The sequence below is a fragment of the Apostichopus japonicus genome, chromosome 10 (genome assembly GCF_037975245.1).
Source record: "Apostichopus japonicus isolate 1M-3 chromosome 10, ASM3797524v1, whole genome shotgun sequence".
NCBI lineage: Eukaryota > Metazoa > Echinodermata > Holothuroidea > Aspidochirotida > Stichopodidae > Apostichopus > Apostichopus japonicus.
The window spans coordinates 19,297,006-19,315,895 of NC_092570.1; the positions used below are offsets into that span (position 1 = coordinate 19,297,006).

Below are 18,890 nucleotides of genomic sequence, written 5' to 3' on the forward strand. Positions count from 1 at the left end.
TTCTATAGGTACATAGGCTTGTCCGTCATCGGATTGTAACTTATGATTGGGTAAAAGCACACATTATGTATTCGTACTTGACAATCATTACGAGTTCCTGCTAAATCTGATATATAACTGTGACAGCTAGGTTTTCAAATACTTATATATGCGGCCAATGATGCAACAGTTTGATACCACGACAAAATACCTTGGATGATAAAGGCTATATACCTAACTACACATTAAAACAAAATATGCTGGGCATGTTTTTTTAGCTAACACTGGGCATATTTGTATCATACTAATTATTTGGTAATTTGTTTGCCCAACTTTGGTTGTGTATCTGCCCACCTGCTACGAAACTGTGACGAAATGTCATTGACAATAAAGACAATGTACTTACTACACTTTAGAAGCGTTTGGCACTTTTTGCACCTAACACTAGGGATATTTATCCGACCAAAATGGGTAACTGTTTGCCAATTTTGGTTGATTATACGCCAACATGCTGGGTCGACTATGTAATTTGGTTGAATATATGTCAACATGTTGGGGCGACTATGTAATTTTGGTTGAATATATGTCAACATGCTGGATTGACTATGTAGTTTTGGTTGAATATATGCCAACATGCTGGGTCGACTATGTAGTTTTGGTTGAATATATGCCAACATGCTGGGTCGACTATGTAGTTTTGGTTGAATATATGTCAACATGCTGGGTCGACTATGTAGTTTTGGTTGAATATATGTCAACATGCTGGATTGACTATGTTGTTTTGGTTGAATATATGCCAACATGCTGGGTCGACTATGTAGTTTTGGTTGAATATATGTCAACATGCTGGATTGACTATGTAGTTTTGGTTGAATATATGCCAACATGCTGGGTCGACTATGTAGTTTTGGTTGAATATATGTCAACATGCTGGGTCGACTATGTAGTTTTGGTTGAATATATGCCAACATGCTGGGTCGACTATGTAGTTTTGGTTGAATATATGTCAACATGCTGGGTCGACTATGTAGTTTTGGTTGAATATATGTCAACATGCTGGGTCGACTATGTAGTTTTGGTTGAATATATGCCAACATGCTGGGTCGACTATGTAGTATTGGTTGAATATATGCTAACATGCTGGGTCGACTATGTAGTTTTGGTTGAATATATGTCAACATGCTGGGTCGACTATGTAGTTTTGGTTGAATATATGTCAACATGCTGGGTCGACTATGTAGTTTTGGTTGAATATATGTCAACATGCTGGGTCGACTATGTAGTTTTGGTTGAGAATATATGCCAACATGCTGGGTCGACTATGTAGTTTTGGTTGAATATATGTCAACATGCTGGGTCGACTATGTAGTTTTGGTTGAGAATATATGCCAACATGCTGGATTGACTATGTAGTTTTGGTTGAATATATGCCAACATGCTGGGTCGACTATGTAATTTTGGTTGAATATATGTCAACATGCTGGGTCGACTATGTAGTTTTGGTTGAATATATGTCAACATGCTGGGTCGAATATGTAGTTTTGGTTGAATATATGTCAACATGCTGGGTCGAATATGTAGTTTTGGTTGAATATATGTCAACATGCTGGATTGACTATGTAGTTTTGGTTGAATATATGCTAACATGCTGGGTCGACTTTGTAGTTTTGGTTGAATATATGTCAACATGCTGGGTCGACTATGTAGTTTTGGTTGAATATATGCCAACATGCTGGGTCGACTATGTAGTTTTGGTTGAATATATGTCAACATGCTGGGTCGACTATGTAGTTTTGGTTGAATATATGTCAACATGCTGGGTCGACTATGTAGTTTTGGTTGAATATATGTCTACATGCTGGATTGACTATTTAGTTTTGGTTGAATATATGCCAACATGCTGGGTCGACTATGTAATTTTGGTTGAATATATGCTAACATGCTGGGTCGACTATGTAGTTTTGGTTGAATATATGTCAACATGTTGGGCGACTATGTAGTTTGGTTGATTATATGCCAACATGTTGGGGCGACTATGTAATTTTCGTTGAATATATGCTAACATGCTTGGGTTGACTATGTAATTTTTGCACTAGTTATTGGGCTAATTTAACCAATATAACCAACAGTTAATCAGATACATATTTTGTACCAGGTGATAGGTAAACCATATTTTTTTAGAATGCACCAACAAAGACACTGAGTTTACGTAAAATCTAGAAGTAGTTTTCTCTTAGAATAACTATCATATTAAAATAACATTAAAGTAACTCAAATAGATCTATATACGGCTTCTTATAGTTGCAGGGAAAGTAGATTAAGAAATGTTTACAAACTTATAACAGTGTTACTCAAACGTTAGTAAGGTTACTTTGTACTTGTTGGCCGAAGAAAATTTTGTTTTGATTTTCATCCCACGTAATTCTGTTCACTTACCTGTGAAATGTCTTCCCGGATCGTGGACCCGATTTCAAAATAACAAAACCTAATCCCCTCCCCTTTTGATGGAAAACCAACTAACTTTTTAACAAATATATCTCATGTACAGCTTGTACTAAATGCGAAGATCTAGAGTGCTTAGGTTACGTTCCTCTTTTACTCGTCCGAAATCAGTTGCCATCGAATCATTCTGCTAAATCTGATGCGGACAGTAATTAACCCCTCCTATGACCACCATTACATTACTGACTGGTATGTTATGCGTACACCTGTAGTAGCACTCATAGTGTCGAGCTCTTGACCATCAATAACCTTACACTTTGCCTAACACCACCGCCTTCCCTTCCCCTCACACCCTCCCCTCACACCCTCCCCTCACACCACCCCCACATTTCCCACAAGACAAGAGCTGAATGATTATAAAAATCAGTGGCGTAGGAAGGTACTTTTGAGTGGGGGGCTGAAGACTGATGGCTGGCCTGAGGAGGGGTCTTTGGATTTATTTTGCATTTCCAGGTGGCCTCAGATGCAATTTGGTGCAATATAGCACACTTCATCATCCACTCCATTTTGTAAATAATTTTGCATTTTCACCTGGCCTTAGATGCAATTTGGTGCTCCTAATGAGATTTTTTTCTCATTTGGAAATGAAAAAAGGGTTTTCTGACTTGCGAAGCGGGGGGGGGGGGGGGCGGAATGATACTTCCGCCCTACCATATTTTTCACTGGGGGGCTGGCGCCCCCGGTTCCTACGCCCTTGTTAAACATGGGCGCACGGAATTCCAACCGGCTCTATAATTAAACCTGCAGCATTGGGGTTTTCAAATATAACCGGCGTATTTGCCGACTCTTGGAAGAAACTATCACATTTCGAGACTAATATTCGCGAGGAAATCGGCCGCGCTCTACGCCTCAACTTTGCTGCTACCGGTATCGAGACAATCAGTGGGTGTAGGTCAATCAGACTCTTTACTAGCACAATATGTGTACGGTCAGTGACGCGTAATTACGAGTTCTAAACCCATTATCCACATTCTCTTAGTTTGTTAGTTACCATTACAAACTTGATCCCAACCCATATTTTTACCGATGCTGTGGCCGAGTGGATGATAAAGGCGGTGGCATATGAAGCAATGAGGCTTAGCATTCGGGAGGTTCCGGGTTCGATACCCGGCCTGATAATAGGTGGGTTTTTTTCAGCCAAGAGCAATCTACGGTTTTCCCATATAATCTAAATTGAAAGTCTCCAAATTTGAGTTTAAAATGCTGAATTGGAAACCACCCTGCGTGTAAATTGTTATCCATACGCCCTTGCAGGTTTCTCCTTCATTTGTGGTCGCTTAAGCGTCGTAAAAAAAAACTGCTGACGATTATTATTATTATTGGCAGTAGTTTTGTTATTATATCCATACCTTTCACACCGAAGCCGCTATGTCAACAAAACATTCTTATAATTAATATCATGTGATATCCGGGCGGGGATCAGAGTTTGAAAATAATTTAGGCCACTTAATCAAGATCCAACGTCAGGTGAAATGAATTTCTCGAGCAGTAATAATTTCGGTTTCCAAGGACATGCTAAAGACAAGTAAGAACTGTATGAACTAATTGCTTCAGATGAGTCCTAAATGACATTCCATTAACGAGCAAGCGCGAGAACGCTGAAAGGTATGGAGTTAATATTAACAGCGTGCGACCTGTTAACTCCCTTAAATGCGTTTTGCAGTTTGGTAAGTTCATATTAGAGTGGACTGTCATGTCGTCCCACGAGCATCCGGTGAATTTTACGGAGAATGGGAGCAACAACACATAATATCTTAAGTTTTGTTTGATATGATTGTATGATAAATATTTACCAGCCCCCCCCCCCCCTCCCCACCCACACCCCGCCAACTAGTGCAGCCCCATGTGAACACACGCATTCACTTCAATGTAAGTTAGTTTCGATGGTACATTAAAATCATTCAGATAATCTATAACTTACCGTTTGAAAATGAAAGACTAAAGCTATTACTTTAACTTAATCATGTCCTAAATTAAAGGATCTATTCATTCTCCTGAGTATTCTTAGGCTAACATAAACTTGAACCATTTATTCAAATACGTGGAGAAAAAAGATATAAATACCAAATAAAAATTCATTTTCAGTAGTATCTATTTACATCAATATTTTGAGATGCATGGTAAATGACCTTTCATGTTATTTGATAAAACAATTGCACTCTGAGGGTAAAGCAATACAGAAATAAACATGAAATATATGCCACTGCCCCCCCCCCCCCCGCACCAACCATCTCCCCACGCCCTCCCCCAACCACCCCAATGGTTTCAAAAATTTTTTTTGTTCGTTAAAGCAGCATTCCAATATTAAAATCGTACATGTCTGGTGTACTGCCCAACAGTTTCACTCGCTTTTTACGTAACTACTGTACTGAGTTTTTCAAGTACTTTCCAAAATTCTCATCCAGATATAAGAGCATTTTTTCAGTTTTATTTTATTTTATTATTACCAACTTTGTTCATTAATGCTATATGCAAATAAGGCCAGGAGTCACATTTACTATAACAATGGGTTGAAGGTATATAAAGCCGTCTTAGTTAGTGGATCGTTTGAGAAAGTTAAGATTTTCACAAGATTTTAACACTTGTTATGGCAAATTGGCGATACTGTCACGTTTTTTTCAGATTGGGTATATTAACCTCCTTTTTGAAGATAATGGGTAACACACTCAGGCTCTCCTTTGCACTCACCAATATTTGAATGAACACAATATCTTGCAAAGACAATCAACTCCTTTAAAAGTTAAATCAAAAAGTTACATTCAATTTGAAACATTCAATATGATATTCAGAAACACCAGAGAAGAAAACAAACTTGTTACTATAACCAATTGATTGTAAAAAAAAAAGTTAAGGCTCTTCAATTAATCAGACACAAGTTCAATTTTTTTTCGGTTAACATTAATTAGTGATGTCAATGAAAGCGATTTTCTGTATTAGTGTTCCATAAATTCTTGAGGGGGGAAATGGGGGCAAGAGAGGGGGGTCTAACTCTTGCCCTCTCTACCCATTGTTAACATCCATTACAACATCAGCATGATGCAGCATTGTAGCAAGTTTCAAGCCATTGGTTTACATAAAGATTTACCTATTTATGTCACAAGCAATAATTCAAATTATAATATAATAATGCACGATTACAGAAGAGACAACATGCCAGAGAGAAGACTAGCCTAGTTTTTTAATATCATATTTCTTACAAATCATATACATCATAGGAGATGCCCCAAAATTGCTTTAAGAACAGACAATTTCTGCCATTCCTTTAAAAAACACAAATTCGATTCTGCACAATTTCTTCGGTAAATACCGATCAATCTTCAGGGCTAAAGTCTACCTCCGTTTTCTAACCGACCAAATTATAATTTTATAGTTTTGATATATGATATACTTGAGAAGCATATGGGTAATAATCAGTCAATGATATAGAACACTGATGATATGGATTGCTATTGATAACAATACTTAAAATCATTACAAAAATTATATATAAAGAAAATAAAATAAATATTTGCTTCCTTAGAACTTAAAGAATACCTAAAGAAGTATTATACAAATACACATCCCATTCGAGACACGATTGCGAACAGATGTGCTTATTTGCTTTGCCCCCCCCCCTCCCCCCTCCACCAATGAAGTCAATCTTCTCAACCAAAAAGGTGAAATTTGCTAATAAATGCTCCTTTCAATCATTAATGACAATATTATGTATAGTGTGTCCCTATTCTTGTATGCAAATTACATATGAACATAACACATCTGTGATGGAAGTGTTGTAGGTCCTATATGACACAGAGTTTTTTTAATTGTTTAACATCCATTTGGTCAATTCGAGGCAAACAGACAAAGAATACTTTACATTCACTGTTCAACATTGGAAATAATTACCATTGTTTTAAAGTAGCTCCTTTCATTGACCTAAGAATATTTTTTTTCAATATAAGAAATTTACCCCGATGAACAAGATTTACATAAATCACTTTTCTTAACAAAATATCTGTTTTTAGTTGACGGTACACACACTTGGAACATACTCTGTAATCATTGCGTTGTTATTGAGAATACTTGGGAGAATTAATAATGATCTGAAAAACCTTGTATTACAGAAGCATTCCATATTTTCAAGGGTTTTAATTTGAGACAGTTCTGGAGTCACTGTTACAACAAGAACTGACTTACTTTACCGATATATTTTGAGACCATTGGCAGTTCAAATCAAACCTTTGCTACTATCTCTGTTATGCTCAAACACAGTTGCATCTGTTTGTTCTTTTTTGGTGTAAAAGCTGGAAATCAAATTTTCAAACCATCAATCAAACCAGAAATATTCAATCTACCAAATCAAACAAAACCCAAAATTCAACCAAGTATTTTAAACGGATATTGTTGAACCCTCTGAATGTGTTTCAACATGTTCTGCCAGAGGTTCCAACGACAAAATATTCCATTTGGGGGGGGGGGGTGGGGGGGGTGGCTTTTGAGAGCTACACTTATGGCAGTAACTCTTAAAGTTATAATTACCTGTTTGATTTTGTAAAGGAATTCAAAAACCTCACATGATTTTGAGCAGTATTAAGTTTCTCATTGCTGCTGTCTATTTTGGGGATTTTCAAGAACTTCAAGACCATTTCCAAGACAAAACTTTCATGAATTTTCATGGTTGTTCCAGAATTCACATAAATGTGTCAGTAATATTAATGAATAATGAAGTAGTGATGTATCTGTGTTTAATTTCTTTGAACAAACAATCCGCTGTATATGACTTGATATCTGAACTATTTTACCTCTAAAACAAGAGGATTTTATAAACAGAGCACTATCATGCAAAGTTACTTGATATATTAGGGTAGCCCTCTCCTTAAAGTTACTCTTTGATGATTCAGGAAATATTGACCCACCCCCCACCCAGGTAACAATGTAGTTAAAATCATCGCAAATAAGTTTATATGTTAATGTCAAGCAGCAACATATGTGGGGGAAGTGGTGGGGGGTGGTACCATACCCTTTATACTGGCTATCTATCCAATCACAGACAGGGAATAATTTATCTGGTATGGCATAGCAAAATGCTATGCAAAATGGTCAAATTGCTGTGTAAAGAATGGATGTACTACATTATGAATCATTCCAAAATCAGGCCGCCCGGTTTTGTGAATCAGAGTAAATATTGCACCTTTACGAAAATGTAACAAGGCTATGTACGATAGGTTTAGTCTTTGCAGAGTTTCCAAGGAGCATTAAATTGATAAATATTTCAAATAAAATCGGTTGGAAGCTAAATTGGTTCTATGTGTGACAGGGATACCAGAAATGTCACAATGTTAGACCCCATAATATGCATGAAATGAACCATTAATACAACTTAATTACTCAATTACTTAAAGTTTACTCAAATAACTGTATCATTAGTGCTTATTACTGTATAACCGAATGAAAATGTTTGTCTATCCAACTTACGAGTCCAACTTTAACGTTATGGCACCACAAGCTAGCGGAATACAAGAGAGACATGATGTTGAACAAAAATACCCAAAACAAATATGGAAACGTCTAAAAACATCTTTGTCTTTCATGTTTCTGGCGGGTGGCAAACAAAGCAATCATAACTATTCATAATGAATTCGCAGAGCAGTACAGACTACAAGTATTAAGTTTACGACAACCTTTACCGAAGCATGTAATGCTGAATACCGCTCTCCTTGTATTAGACCATCCAAATATATTTCTGCTATATGTAAAGAAGAGCCTGCTTTAGTGTGATCCAATAATGTTAGCACCACTATCACTGGTTACCGCCCGGTACCTCGGCAAGCCCTGTCATTTTATTAGCGCACTGATTTGACTACAAAGTTCATTTACCCTTCCCCTTAGCCAGTGCAGCGCCTGCTGCCACCAACCCTCCGATGACCAATGCAGCACCACCAAGAGTCACCGCTGCCGCTCCACCTACCAGCGCCATACCAATCATCCCCTCTGAAAATATACAAAAGAACACAAACAAAAAGAAATGTAGCAAAGACCATGATCATATCGACCGCGATGTTACATAATATTCTTCTCGGGGAAAAACTAGAAGCAAACCGTAACTTTAATTGTCAACTTTTCCCTTTTTTTGGAAACTTTTTGTCAGCGGAAAGCCTCGTCTATTTATTTTTAAGTTCAATTTCTTTTTGTTCCTGAGGACAACCCAGACGTAAGAACATGTATTGTAACAGCAAAACACATCATGTAAATCAGTCCATGTGTAACCTCGCTTAACAGCACAATACTAGCATGATGTTATTGGTAACAACAGGGAAAATAAGAAATAATTGAATATTATCATGATATAGAGTAACTTATTATATATTTCTTCTCTCCATATTCCACATTTGTTTTGGTTCATTAGTCAACTGTGTAACAACAGAAGTAATTTTACTTTACACTACAGTGTGAACTTGGCTTTGATGAATGGATGATATAGCAGCCGGAGCTGAAAGTAATGGCGCTAGACTGTAATACTTTGAGCAGAGAGAATGAGAGAGAGCTATAGATTCAGGTTTTACACTTTCGTTGATGTTACTGGTTGTTGTGTCATTATTGCACATTGGGTTCGATCAATCAATTATACAACAATGACGGTGATAGATTTAATTATATATAAATGTTTATTTATATATAAATAAATATATATTTATAAATACAGGCCTTGAAATTCAACTTATTCAGGACAAACGGCATCAAGGCCATCATTAGGAAAACTACTGTTTACAAGTAATTACATTACAAATCAAAGGTCACAAGTCAAATCTGTTGGAAGTCGTACAGTACAGCCGTTTCAACAACAAAACAATGAATGCAAAGGCCTTGCTGAACTTCAACACTCGTCCACTGTGACACTATTACCACCCATTTCTTTGCTTGTTCTGAAAGACTGAGGTACAGTAGCACCATCCAAGGATATGGACCGGACGCTACACAGTCTGACGTCTACAGGTACTGTACATAATGTTTTGTCGCAGATAACCTGTGCTACCAACTTGACCAAGTTAAAGTTAATACCCATAGTCACTGTTGTAAAGAAAGAAATGGTCTATACAAAGTTGAAAAACGGATACAAAAAGTCAAATCAGTCCAGTGCAGTGACAGACGAGCAAGCTACGATACATACACAAAGATGTACTGTATAAGAAAGCGCAACGATGCAATCAAATAGGAGAAAAGATTGCGTGAAAGCTTAACTTTGTGGCTAAGATAAAAAAAATAAAAAATAAGGTGAATGCTTAACTATGAGGTTTTCATGTCTGACAAATTTATGGTGATGTAAGTTCCATTCTGCTCCCTTGTACAAGTGTACTACTGTAATGACCTACGAATATGTAATATGACTTATGAATATGCACCCAGTTGGGACAATTTTTTCTACACTGTAGTGTCATGTCCCGCTTCAGAGCACTGGTATCGACAGTACGAGCAGTATGAATATCATGTTTCTATCAGATCAAGGTTGAGAACTGTTTTGTACTGTCGATACCAGTGCTTTGAGAGCATGATATTGGAGTACAGTTTAGAGAGGTATTAGCGTTAGGAAATTGTCCCAACTGGCTGGTATATATAATAAATATGTAGTATGTATATTCATAGTTTATTACATATTCATAGGAATATGTAATAAACTATGAATATGTAGTATGACCTATGAATATGTACTTAACTATGAATATGTAGTATGACCTATGAATATGTTACTGATCCACTATTTGGAAACATGAAGATTGAAAGTTGTGTGGAGCTAAAAACACAAGCCATGAGGTGCCCTGGGATTACTGAAATGTCCTTATTTGAAATATCATGCTATACTGTACACCTACATGTTACAGACATGTTTATTTTCCTTTTGTGATTGCCATCCCTGCAACGACAAGACCTCCAATTACAACTGCAGCGCCACCAACCATCGCCATTCCGAACAGCCCGTCTGAAATGCAAAGAAATTTTTAGGGATTGCCATTTAAATCAATGCAGCCCTTATTATTTGAGGCTATAAAAGCCGACAGGTAGGTCAAGTTTGCCAAGAGCAGACCTCTATTAGAGTATCCCTCTAGAAGGTGTAAAGATATGATCTAGATGACTTTAAGTCAGAAATTTTGTCATGATATGTTAAAGTCTAAGAAAAAGAAAAAAAACACTTGAGTGCTAATAATGTTTTCACAGCTATTCCTGTTTTCAAAATATTCACCTTTAAAATATGCTAAATCTCTTAACTGCTACTTTAAAGTTAAATTGATGATGACATTGTCTCCTCAATGCAAGTTTTAATAATCATGTTAATCCAATGCTTTATAAATTTTAATTTTTAATTTTAATAGCTCAGCCCAAAACATGTTCTTTTAACTTCATATTAACAACAGAGCACCACTGGATGACATTCAACACCATTGGTTCATTGATAAATTATGATACATAGTAAAACATCATTGTCATTCGAAGCCACAAAAGTCCTACGTTCAACCATTGAGTTTTCTGTTGCATCTGAGAAACTGACCTAATGGTCTTTGTGTTAGACTATATAGTCCAGTCACTTTAATTGATCTACCTCAGCTGGGTCATTCTTAAATACTAAAAGTGTTATTGAACTACAACCTGCACTGATAGCAGGGTGTCTTTTAACAGTGAGTCTACGACATATCAAAATTAAATTTGTCATGCTTGAATGACAAATCTCTCGAAATGAGAAACAGTGATGGAAGAAAGTGGTAACACAAGCTGTTTTTTTTCTAATACTGTAAATAACTTCTAGTAAGAAAGGTCTTTGGGGGGGCGGCATCACTCTAGAGCTATTGGCATCAGTTTCCATTTTATTAATGATCACAAAACGAGCAGTTTGCAGTATTTATATTAGGAAAAGCAGATTGGAAAGAATATATTTCTAGGAAGATAAAGACAGCAGAGAGATAAAAGAAACAGAATTAAGCTGAGTCTAACAGAGGAGGAGGCAAAACTATACGAAAGTTGTCGTAAAAGAGTCTGGAACCAGCTGCCTGTGGCAGTTTCTGCCTTGGTCTTCAAAGGTCTCATGAAAACATATTTATTAACTGCGGAGTAATGTTTGTACTTTTTGCTTGGTGTTTAGGCTTGGTGTTTGTTTTTATTGTGTAGTTTATATTCTGTACAGTGCTGTGATCTTTTGAAGAGGACTCTATCAAATACCTAGTTATAATAATAAATAATAATATTAATAGTATTAGGAACATGTAATGAGTTCAGGAAAAAAATTCAGTGTGTGCAACATTAGACTACAGGGAAACATGAGCATAAATGTGCACTGATACCTACCATTTAATTATGAATCTTGCATCATTTGTACATTGTGCAATAATGAGTCGTACTTTACAGTACAGTTAACTGAGGATTATCCTGATCTCTTTATATATATCAAGACCATGGATTATCCTGATCCAGACCATGGATTATCCCAATCTGGAATCTTCCATTCTTGCAGTACAGTACAGTAAAATGAGGATTATCCTGATCTCTTTTAAATATCCAGACCATGGATTATCCCGATCTAGACCAAGGATTATCCCAATCTGGAATTGTTCCATTCTTACAGTACAGTACAGTTAAATAATAACCCCCCATGACTGGACTCTATACACATGGTAATATTCACACACGACTGCCTACCCGATAGGTGGCCGTTTCTGACTTTTCGAGGTATTGACCGTTTGGTCTAGTACAGGATACATTTGTTGTCTCATAAATTAACTGTAATGTAGGCGCATTCAAAATTTTGGAACCTTTCAAGTCAATTCCAATCACAATTTCATCGTTCTCGATACGATTTTGGGAGAAGTAAAATCGGTAGATGTAAAGTTTTCAGATACCTTCTCCTTTCACGTCTGAGAATGGTACCTTCAGAGCGTTACAAAATCAATGCATACTTCCACTATAAGAGTATGGACTCAGAGCAGAGATATCACAAGTAACCTTCCAGCAAATGTAACTTATCAAAACAGCGGCTCATCAACTTTTCTCATACCAGTGCAAACCTCTGGGAAAATATTCTATTATGATTTTTAAATGTCAGCTCTTCTTGATTTAGAGACGACACACCTACTACTGAAGACATAGCTTCAAGAGGGTTCATATGATTATACAGATTAGCTAGACAGAATTTTGGTCATGAATTGGTCATGAAAAACACTTGGAATGCTCTTACGGAAGAGTGTGTCATAAACTCTTCAAAGTTACTTTTTTTTTACGTCTTTCTCTTGCCTATAATTGATCTGTTTCATATTTTGTACGTATCTTTAATTATCTGCTTCTGTTCTTACCTTTATTCATCTTCTTCTTTATTAATATCTCTAAATCTTTTGCTTGGTGATTGTTTGGTTCAATCTGTAGCAGTCCTTTTACAAACTGTAGAGCCTTGGTGAAATTCTGGAGAGAAAATGTCAAAAATTTATAAAGTCAATTTTTTTAAAGACATCAGGTACAGATGGTACACATATGAGTTTGGATATATAAATTAAAAATAGTGCTCGCTCCAAACTTGTCACACCACTCTATCCATGCACAAGAATTTATGTCTCTATCTGGAAGGCCTTTAATAATGGCCGGTAATGGCAGGTGATTGTGTTTTGCAATGTGATAACCCATACCACAGAAGGACATGAGATGGAAAAGTATTGCTACAGTAGCTTGCAAGACTGGTGTCACAAACTTTTTATATCAACAATTTGGTCTTGCAATAATCATTCTCACATAGCAGATGTCATACATAGGACTGGAGAACTTTTGTCTTTAAAACTTAGCTAACTTTGATACCTTCTGCACATTTCTAGGATCATTAATATATAATTATATATGTCTTTTTAATGAACAATCCAATATTGCCTTGTCTGCAAACTGAATGAATCTTACATACATGCACTATGATTGTATAATTGTATGTTGTACAAGATGTACGTTACTGGGCTTGGGCATGGATCTTGGGCATGGATCTTGGGCATGGATCTTGGGCATGGATCTTGGGCATTGGCATAGATTTTGGGCTGGGCATGGATGTTGGGCATGGATGTTGGGCATGGATTTTGAGCTTGGTAGCGGGATAGGGACATGTTTCCCACTCTCCCACACACCCCCATCTTTGTTTAATATGGAGACTCAAATGGATTGTGTCCACCTCCTTTTGCTTTGGTGTCATTCATAGGGTTAAATGCAGAAAAGATTTCATTAAAAAACTAGTATCACCACACAAACAATGAAGAAGTGCCCCCACACTGGTCTTACCCTTTTCTATCAATACCCATTTATATCTTTGGAGTGGAACATTCTGCCCTCCCGTGCTTTAGACCCATCATTGAGATTTGCGCTAAGCTAGACTACATGTCAGTTTCAATATCCTCCCACCCCAGTTTTTACAGCACATCCATATCATATATTGGGAAGCTTGATGCCCCTCCCCCCCCCACACCCACCATCTACCCAACCAACCTATCCCCGCAGTTATCAGAAGACTCAAGGGACTAAAACATATCCCTTAGTTGGTTTAAGAACCATGAGAGAGCTTAGTGCAGCAAATTTGGAGATTACACCTGGCACCTCCTTTGCTCTAGCAATTTTAATGGCAACACTGTTTTTGCTGTAATCGTAGAACAAGATGAAAAAAAAACAAAACAATATGAGCTCCTCAGTATCTTCCCCTACATTCATTGGTTGAGAAATGTCCAATAACATTCTGTAAACCAATCAGAGAATTTGTCAAATAATCAGAACTATTTCAAACGCATTCTCACATGAAAGGTCGTCAGATATTGCCAGTAAATATAATCAGAGGGTTTTTGCTCATTTGCTCATTCACCAGTTTCTTTTGATAGTACTTAACCAATATCTGGTCATAATTTAGAGGGTCAGGACCTCTACAATACTTTACTTTCTACAATAGTACTACAATAGAACTTCCCTTCATTGATGCTTAAAAATTGAAGGCAAGTACTACCGTTCTTTCATATTACTGACAAACTACATTCAGTGTTCTGCCTACTGAACATACCTTCAATCTATAATGGCCTACACCTAGGTAAAATAGACAATCTCTCTGTATCTGTTGGCTTCCACCTTGGAGTAACTCTTCCATCAGGATGGTTCCTTTCTTGATGTCATTGGTGTAAGCACTCCTGACCAAACACCAGCCATACTCAAACTGTGTTCGTGATGAGACCTTCCCTCTTGCGAGCTCTGAGTTATACGTTTGTTCAAATCTCTGCAATGTGTAGTAAATTAGAATTTGGTTAATTTATTACAATTATGCTATCTGTCCAATTCCACATTCAAAATTACTTACCTCAAATGATCAAGGAACAGGAAATTGTCACCTCCTACAGCACGTTCACTAAACAATAAGTATTACAGACCTTGTAGTTTAGATCTAACACATACTTCAGCCTGTTTACAGAACTTAAATCAAATGAAACTTCCAATACAGAGTACAAAATATGATGAGATTTATTATCTATTAATATTCCCCACAACACCCCGTTATAGGATCCTATTTTTACACAATATTTGTATTGATCAAATATGTAATTTATATTAAGTTAAGCCACACTAGACTATGCAGTCACGACACATTGAGGTTGACAATTTATGTAATTTACCAATATAGTTACTAAAATGGATACAACAATTAACTATAAAGTGAGTTGTACATTCCCCCCACCCCCAAAAAAAGAAACACAAGATGGTGTACAATGTTCAATAAGTAAATACCACTTCAATAATCAAAGGAGTAACGTCTGATTGTTAGGACTATCCAGTTATTGTAACATAAACTGCACAACAGGATTTTAAGTTTCTGCACTTTTTTAGTTTTTCTCTGGGCTCCTGTGTTGGGACTTAATGAGACTTTTTAGACCAGTCATTTTTGTCTAAATTGTATTAATACTGGTTGGTTCCAGTGCCATTCTGTCATAGGTACATTCCGCCATACCATTCCGTCACAGGTTTCGAAACCTATGGCGGAATGGTACATTTTAGGAACGGATTTTACACAGAAATGTATCCGTAAAACTTTCTTTGATTCGCATGGAGGATAGGTACAGTCCAATGTGACTGTTCGCTGGATAGACTGAAATGTAGTTAACACTAGGGAATAGATCACACTGTCTTCAAATATAATTAAAATATAGTTGGTTGAATAAATTGAATTAATTTAGGAGTATTTATAGAATACAGGGCCACTCGATTCTATCTGAGCATCCGGATGCGCGGATGCTTAGTCTCACCCCAGTACGTATGTGAGTAAAAAATGTCAGAGTCCAAGTTCTTTCTTTTTGAGTTGATGCGCGGATGCGGAGTCAAAAATTTCCTAAGTCCTTTTCTAGTACTTCTGTGGTGGAATTTTAGAGGCCGTCGCACATGTACGGATGCCTTTTAAGAACGACACACTATTGATGTGGAATATCTTCGTACATATGGGACTTTCAGTATTGGAAATAAGTGATGGTATATGTTGAAACTTTTCGAAAATTATTTAAGTCCATTCCTAGTACTCCCGGGATGGATGAGCGGATGCGGAGTCAAAATGAAATACTTGATGGTATATGGGGAAACTTTCCAAAATTATCTAAGTTCTTTCCTAGTACTCCCGTGGTGGATGCGCGGATGCGCGGATGCAGAGTCAAAATAAAATACGTGATGGAATTTTAGAGGGCGCCATACGTGTACGGACATGTACAGACACACCGCGCATCCGGATGCCGGGAAGAGTTAATGAATGGCCCTGTATTCTATAATTGTACCTTAATTTAGACTGATTGTTTATTAAAAGGACCGATTCTGATTGTCGACTTAAATCACTAGTGTCTGCCGTTTTAATATGTGACAAACAGAGGCAGTTCAAAACTAATGGTAGCCTACCCAATTAGGAAGTCGGTATGTATGTCACAATCAGAAGTTTGGGGGAAAAATTGCAAGTATGTGGGAAGTTGTTCATACTTATATTTGGTTCCCCCGCCGCCCCGCCCCCCCCCCCAAGGAATAAAAAACAAGATGGTGTCCATTGTTCATGAAATCAATACCACATCAAGAATCAAACAAGTAATGTCATAGGCTGACTGTCACTGCCACTAAGTGTCAGTGGGGAACCGTGTCAGTGTAGGCCTAAGGACTATCCAGTCATTGTATTCACTATGTAACTTAATCTACACAACAGGAGTTTAAGTTTTTGCATTTTATTGTTTTTCTGAGGTCCTGTGTTGGGACTTTATGAGAATCCTAAGGCCTATCTTTCTATCTAAATTGTTTTGATTAATACTGCTTAAGCCTAGGTATAAATAGGCCTAGAGTAACTTTAGTCCTAAAGTAGTTAGGCATAGGCCTTATGTTTCTTGTTACTGTTAGGCCTAGCCTAGGCTTAGGCTAGTTTTACACTGGTTGCGCTGAATAAGACTGATCCGGTTAAGCAAAAATTTAATATATTAACTACTAAAATGAATCTGAAACAATGTTTAGCCATTGGTGCCCCAAAATAAACCTTTATTTCTTCAACTGTCACTGTTTCGTTGATAATTTCCTCCATATTGGAACAGATTAGATATTTATTTTAACATAGGCTTGGTTTGACTGCTTGGTTTACTTGCGCAGATCGCAAATGTCGAAGTTAGTTGCAAAAATCGACCCTAACTTCCACACACATTGAAATATTCTAGCACAGTCTAAAACTGGCTGAGATGGCGCTAAACATCAATATCAAGAATGAAGTAATCACGAGATACACTATTTTGCAATGTTCATCAGCAATAAAAATAATTTCGTTGGTTACCAGGTTTATTGGCCGTTATTTGGCACAATTGGACTAGCCTATATGATTCATGCAGCTGGAAAACCTATCGTTAGACCTAGCCTACACTCTTCAAGTTACTTTCCCTCCTATCAGCAGTTTGAGAACACAGTTCTTATAATCTAATAACTCAGTTTGGAACAATTTCATGACCGCAGTATGCAGCCTATTTATTGATTAAGTTTAGTTGCCTTAAACTTGCCAGCTAAACCAAGTAACTTATTTGGAATAAAATGGCTTTAAGTTTTATGTTGGCGTCATTTCTTATAGTCGGTCACGATGAGTCCAAATTATTTTAATAGTTCTCGATCGCGTAAGCAGCGCTGACGTATTGTACAGATCATGAATGTAATTGATATGTTCAACCACGTGAAACGTCACAGTGTAACATTCCCAAACAACTATTCTAGAAGTTGCATAACTTTTCTAGGACTCACTGTTCTTCTGTACTGCTCGACCTGTCGTTCAGCCACTCTGACAAAATGAGTCTTTGATATTTCAAGCAATTTTTCTCTCGCTGTTTTTGCATTAGGTCTTGAATAATGCTTAATGCTTCAATATTATTTGAAAGCTAGATCCTATAACTTCGCATTCATTGTGTCCCTATAGCATGTTTAACTATTACCCCCCCCCCCCCATCCCCACCATATAATGTACCAGGACAATAAACAGAACGAAAAAAGTAAGAACAAATCTCTATATAGGAAGGAAAAATAATAAATCGAACCAATAGCAATCCGCAGTTATCAACCGGAGGTGATGGGTGGGGGAGGGGGCAGTGCTGGATTTATGGGGGAGGGGCAATTGCCACAGCCCCTGCCAGTGGAGCCCCCTCTGTACAATAATATAACAATTCAAGGTTTCTTTCTTGATTAAGTTTTCTTTCTTAAATTTGTCATTTGTCTCACCTAAAAATCTTCTTGTAGTTTTGCTGGCATGTATACTATACTGTATACAGTTTACTTCAGATATATAACTCATTTAACCTCTCTATGTATAACTTGTCAGTTCCAATTACATACAATGAAGAGACTTTGATATGTAAATTTACCGTGTATTTCAATTTCTGTGTATCAGTGGCCCACCGAACCTGATGTGCCCGCCCCACTGGTCTAAATCTGACTCTGGGAGAGGGGGGGGGGGGGAGATTGTCTATCCGTTCGAATGAAACAAAAGAGGTACGGTACCGTAAGAGGTTGGAAGCCAGCGGGTCAAATCCAAATATACATACATATATATATATATATACATACATATAGTAGTGTTAACAATATCTAGTTCTTGTTTATTATCCTATTGTGATTAGTTTTGTTTGAGTGAAGTTTTTGAAGCTTGTGTTCACGTTGAAAGTATTCATGCAAATAAGGTATCGAACCGATTTATCGCATTCCATGCAGAAACACGACAAACACCAGCCAGGCATACTACACCAAAAATAACAACCTGTTATGCCTCCGACAAGGATATAAGGTCACCTCCTAATGATCCTGTCACATATAGATATGCCAAATCATCACTTTTCAAGTACCATAATTTTCAAAGTGGACAAAATTGTCAGACTCGAGTCTGCCGACATTTTACCCGTTTC

The 18,890-nt window shown here is 37.1% G+C and overlaps 1 protein-coding gene across 2 annotated transcripts; it reads right to left on the bottom strand.

The window, feature by feature from the left end:
* Nucleotides 1–4,555: 4,555 nt before the first annotated feature.
* On the bottom strand, nt 4,556–17,325 carry LOC139974856 (mitochondrial fission 1 protein-like). 2 transcript variants are annotated; one of them, XM_071982338.1, is made up of 5 exons: nt 16,997–17,325; nt 14,516–14,725; nt 12,795–12,900; nt 10,329–10,435; nt 4,556–8,451 (listed from the first exon to the last, which is right to left on the bottom strand). In XM_071982338.1, the coding sequence occupies exons 1-4, from the start codon at nt 17,039–17,041 to the stop codon at nt 10,344–10,346; spliced, it is 453 nt and encodes a 150-aa protein (XP_071838439.1). In that variant the 5' UTR covers nt 17,042–17,325; the 3' UTR covers nt 4,556–8,451; nt 10,329–10,343. The 2 variants fall into 2 exon arrangements, with proteins under 2 accessions (XP_071838439.1, XP_071838438.1); XM_071982337.1 differs by lacking the exon at nt 10,329–10,435 and having other exon boundaries at nt 16,997–17,302.
* Between the last annotated feature and the right edge of the window lie 1,565 nt (nt 17,326–18,890).

Coding starts and splice junctions, on each gene's coding strand:
- LOC139974856 (XM_071982337.1), bottom strand. CDS start 17,041: ATGGAGGAAATTATCAACGAAACAGTGACAGTTGAAGAAATAAAG. Junction 14,726..16,996: donor TGACAGTTGAAGAAATAAAG/GTTTATTTTGGG, acceptor TACACATTGCAG/AGATTTGAACAAACGTATAA. Junction 12,901..14,515: donor TAGGCCATTATAGATTGAAG/GTATGTTCAGTA, acceptor TTTTCTCTCCAG/AATTTCACCAAGGCTCTACA.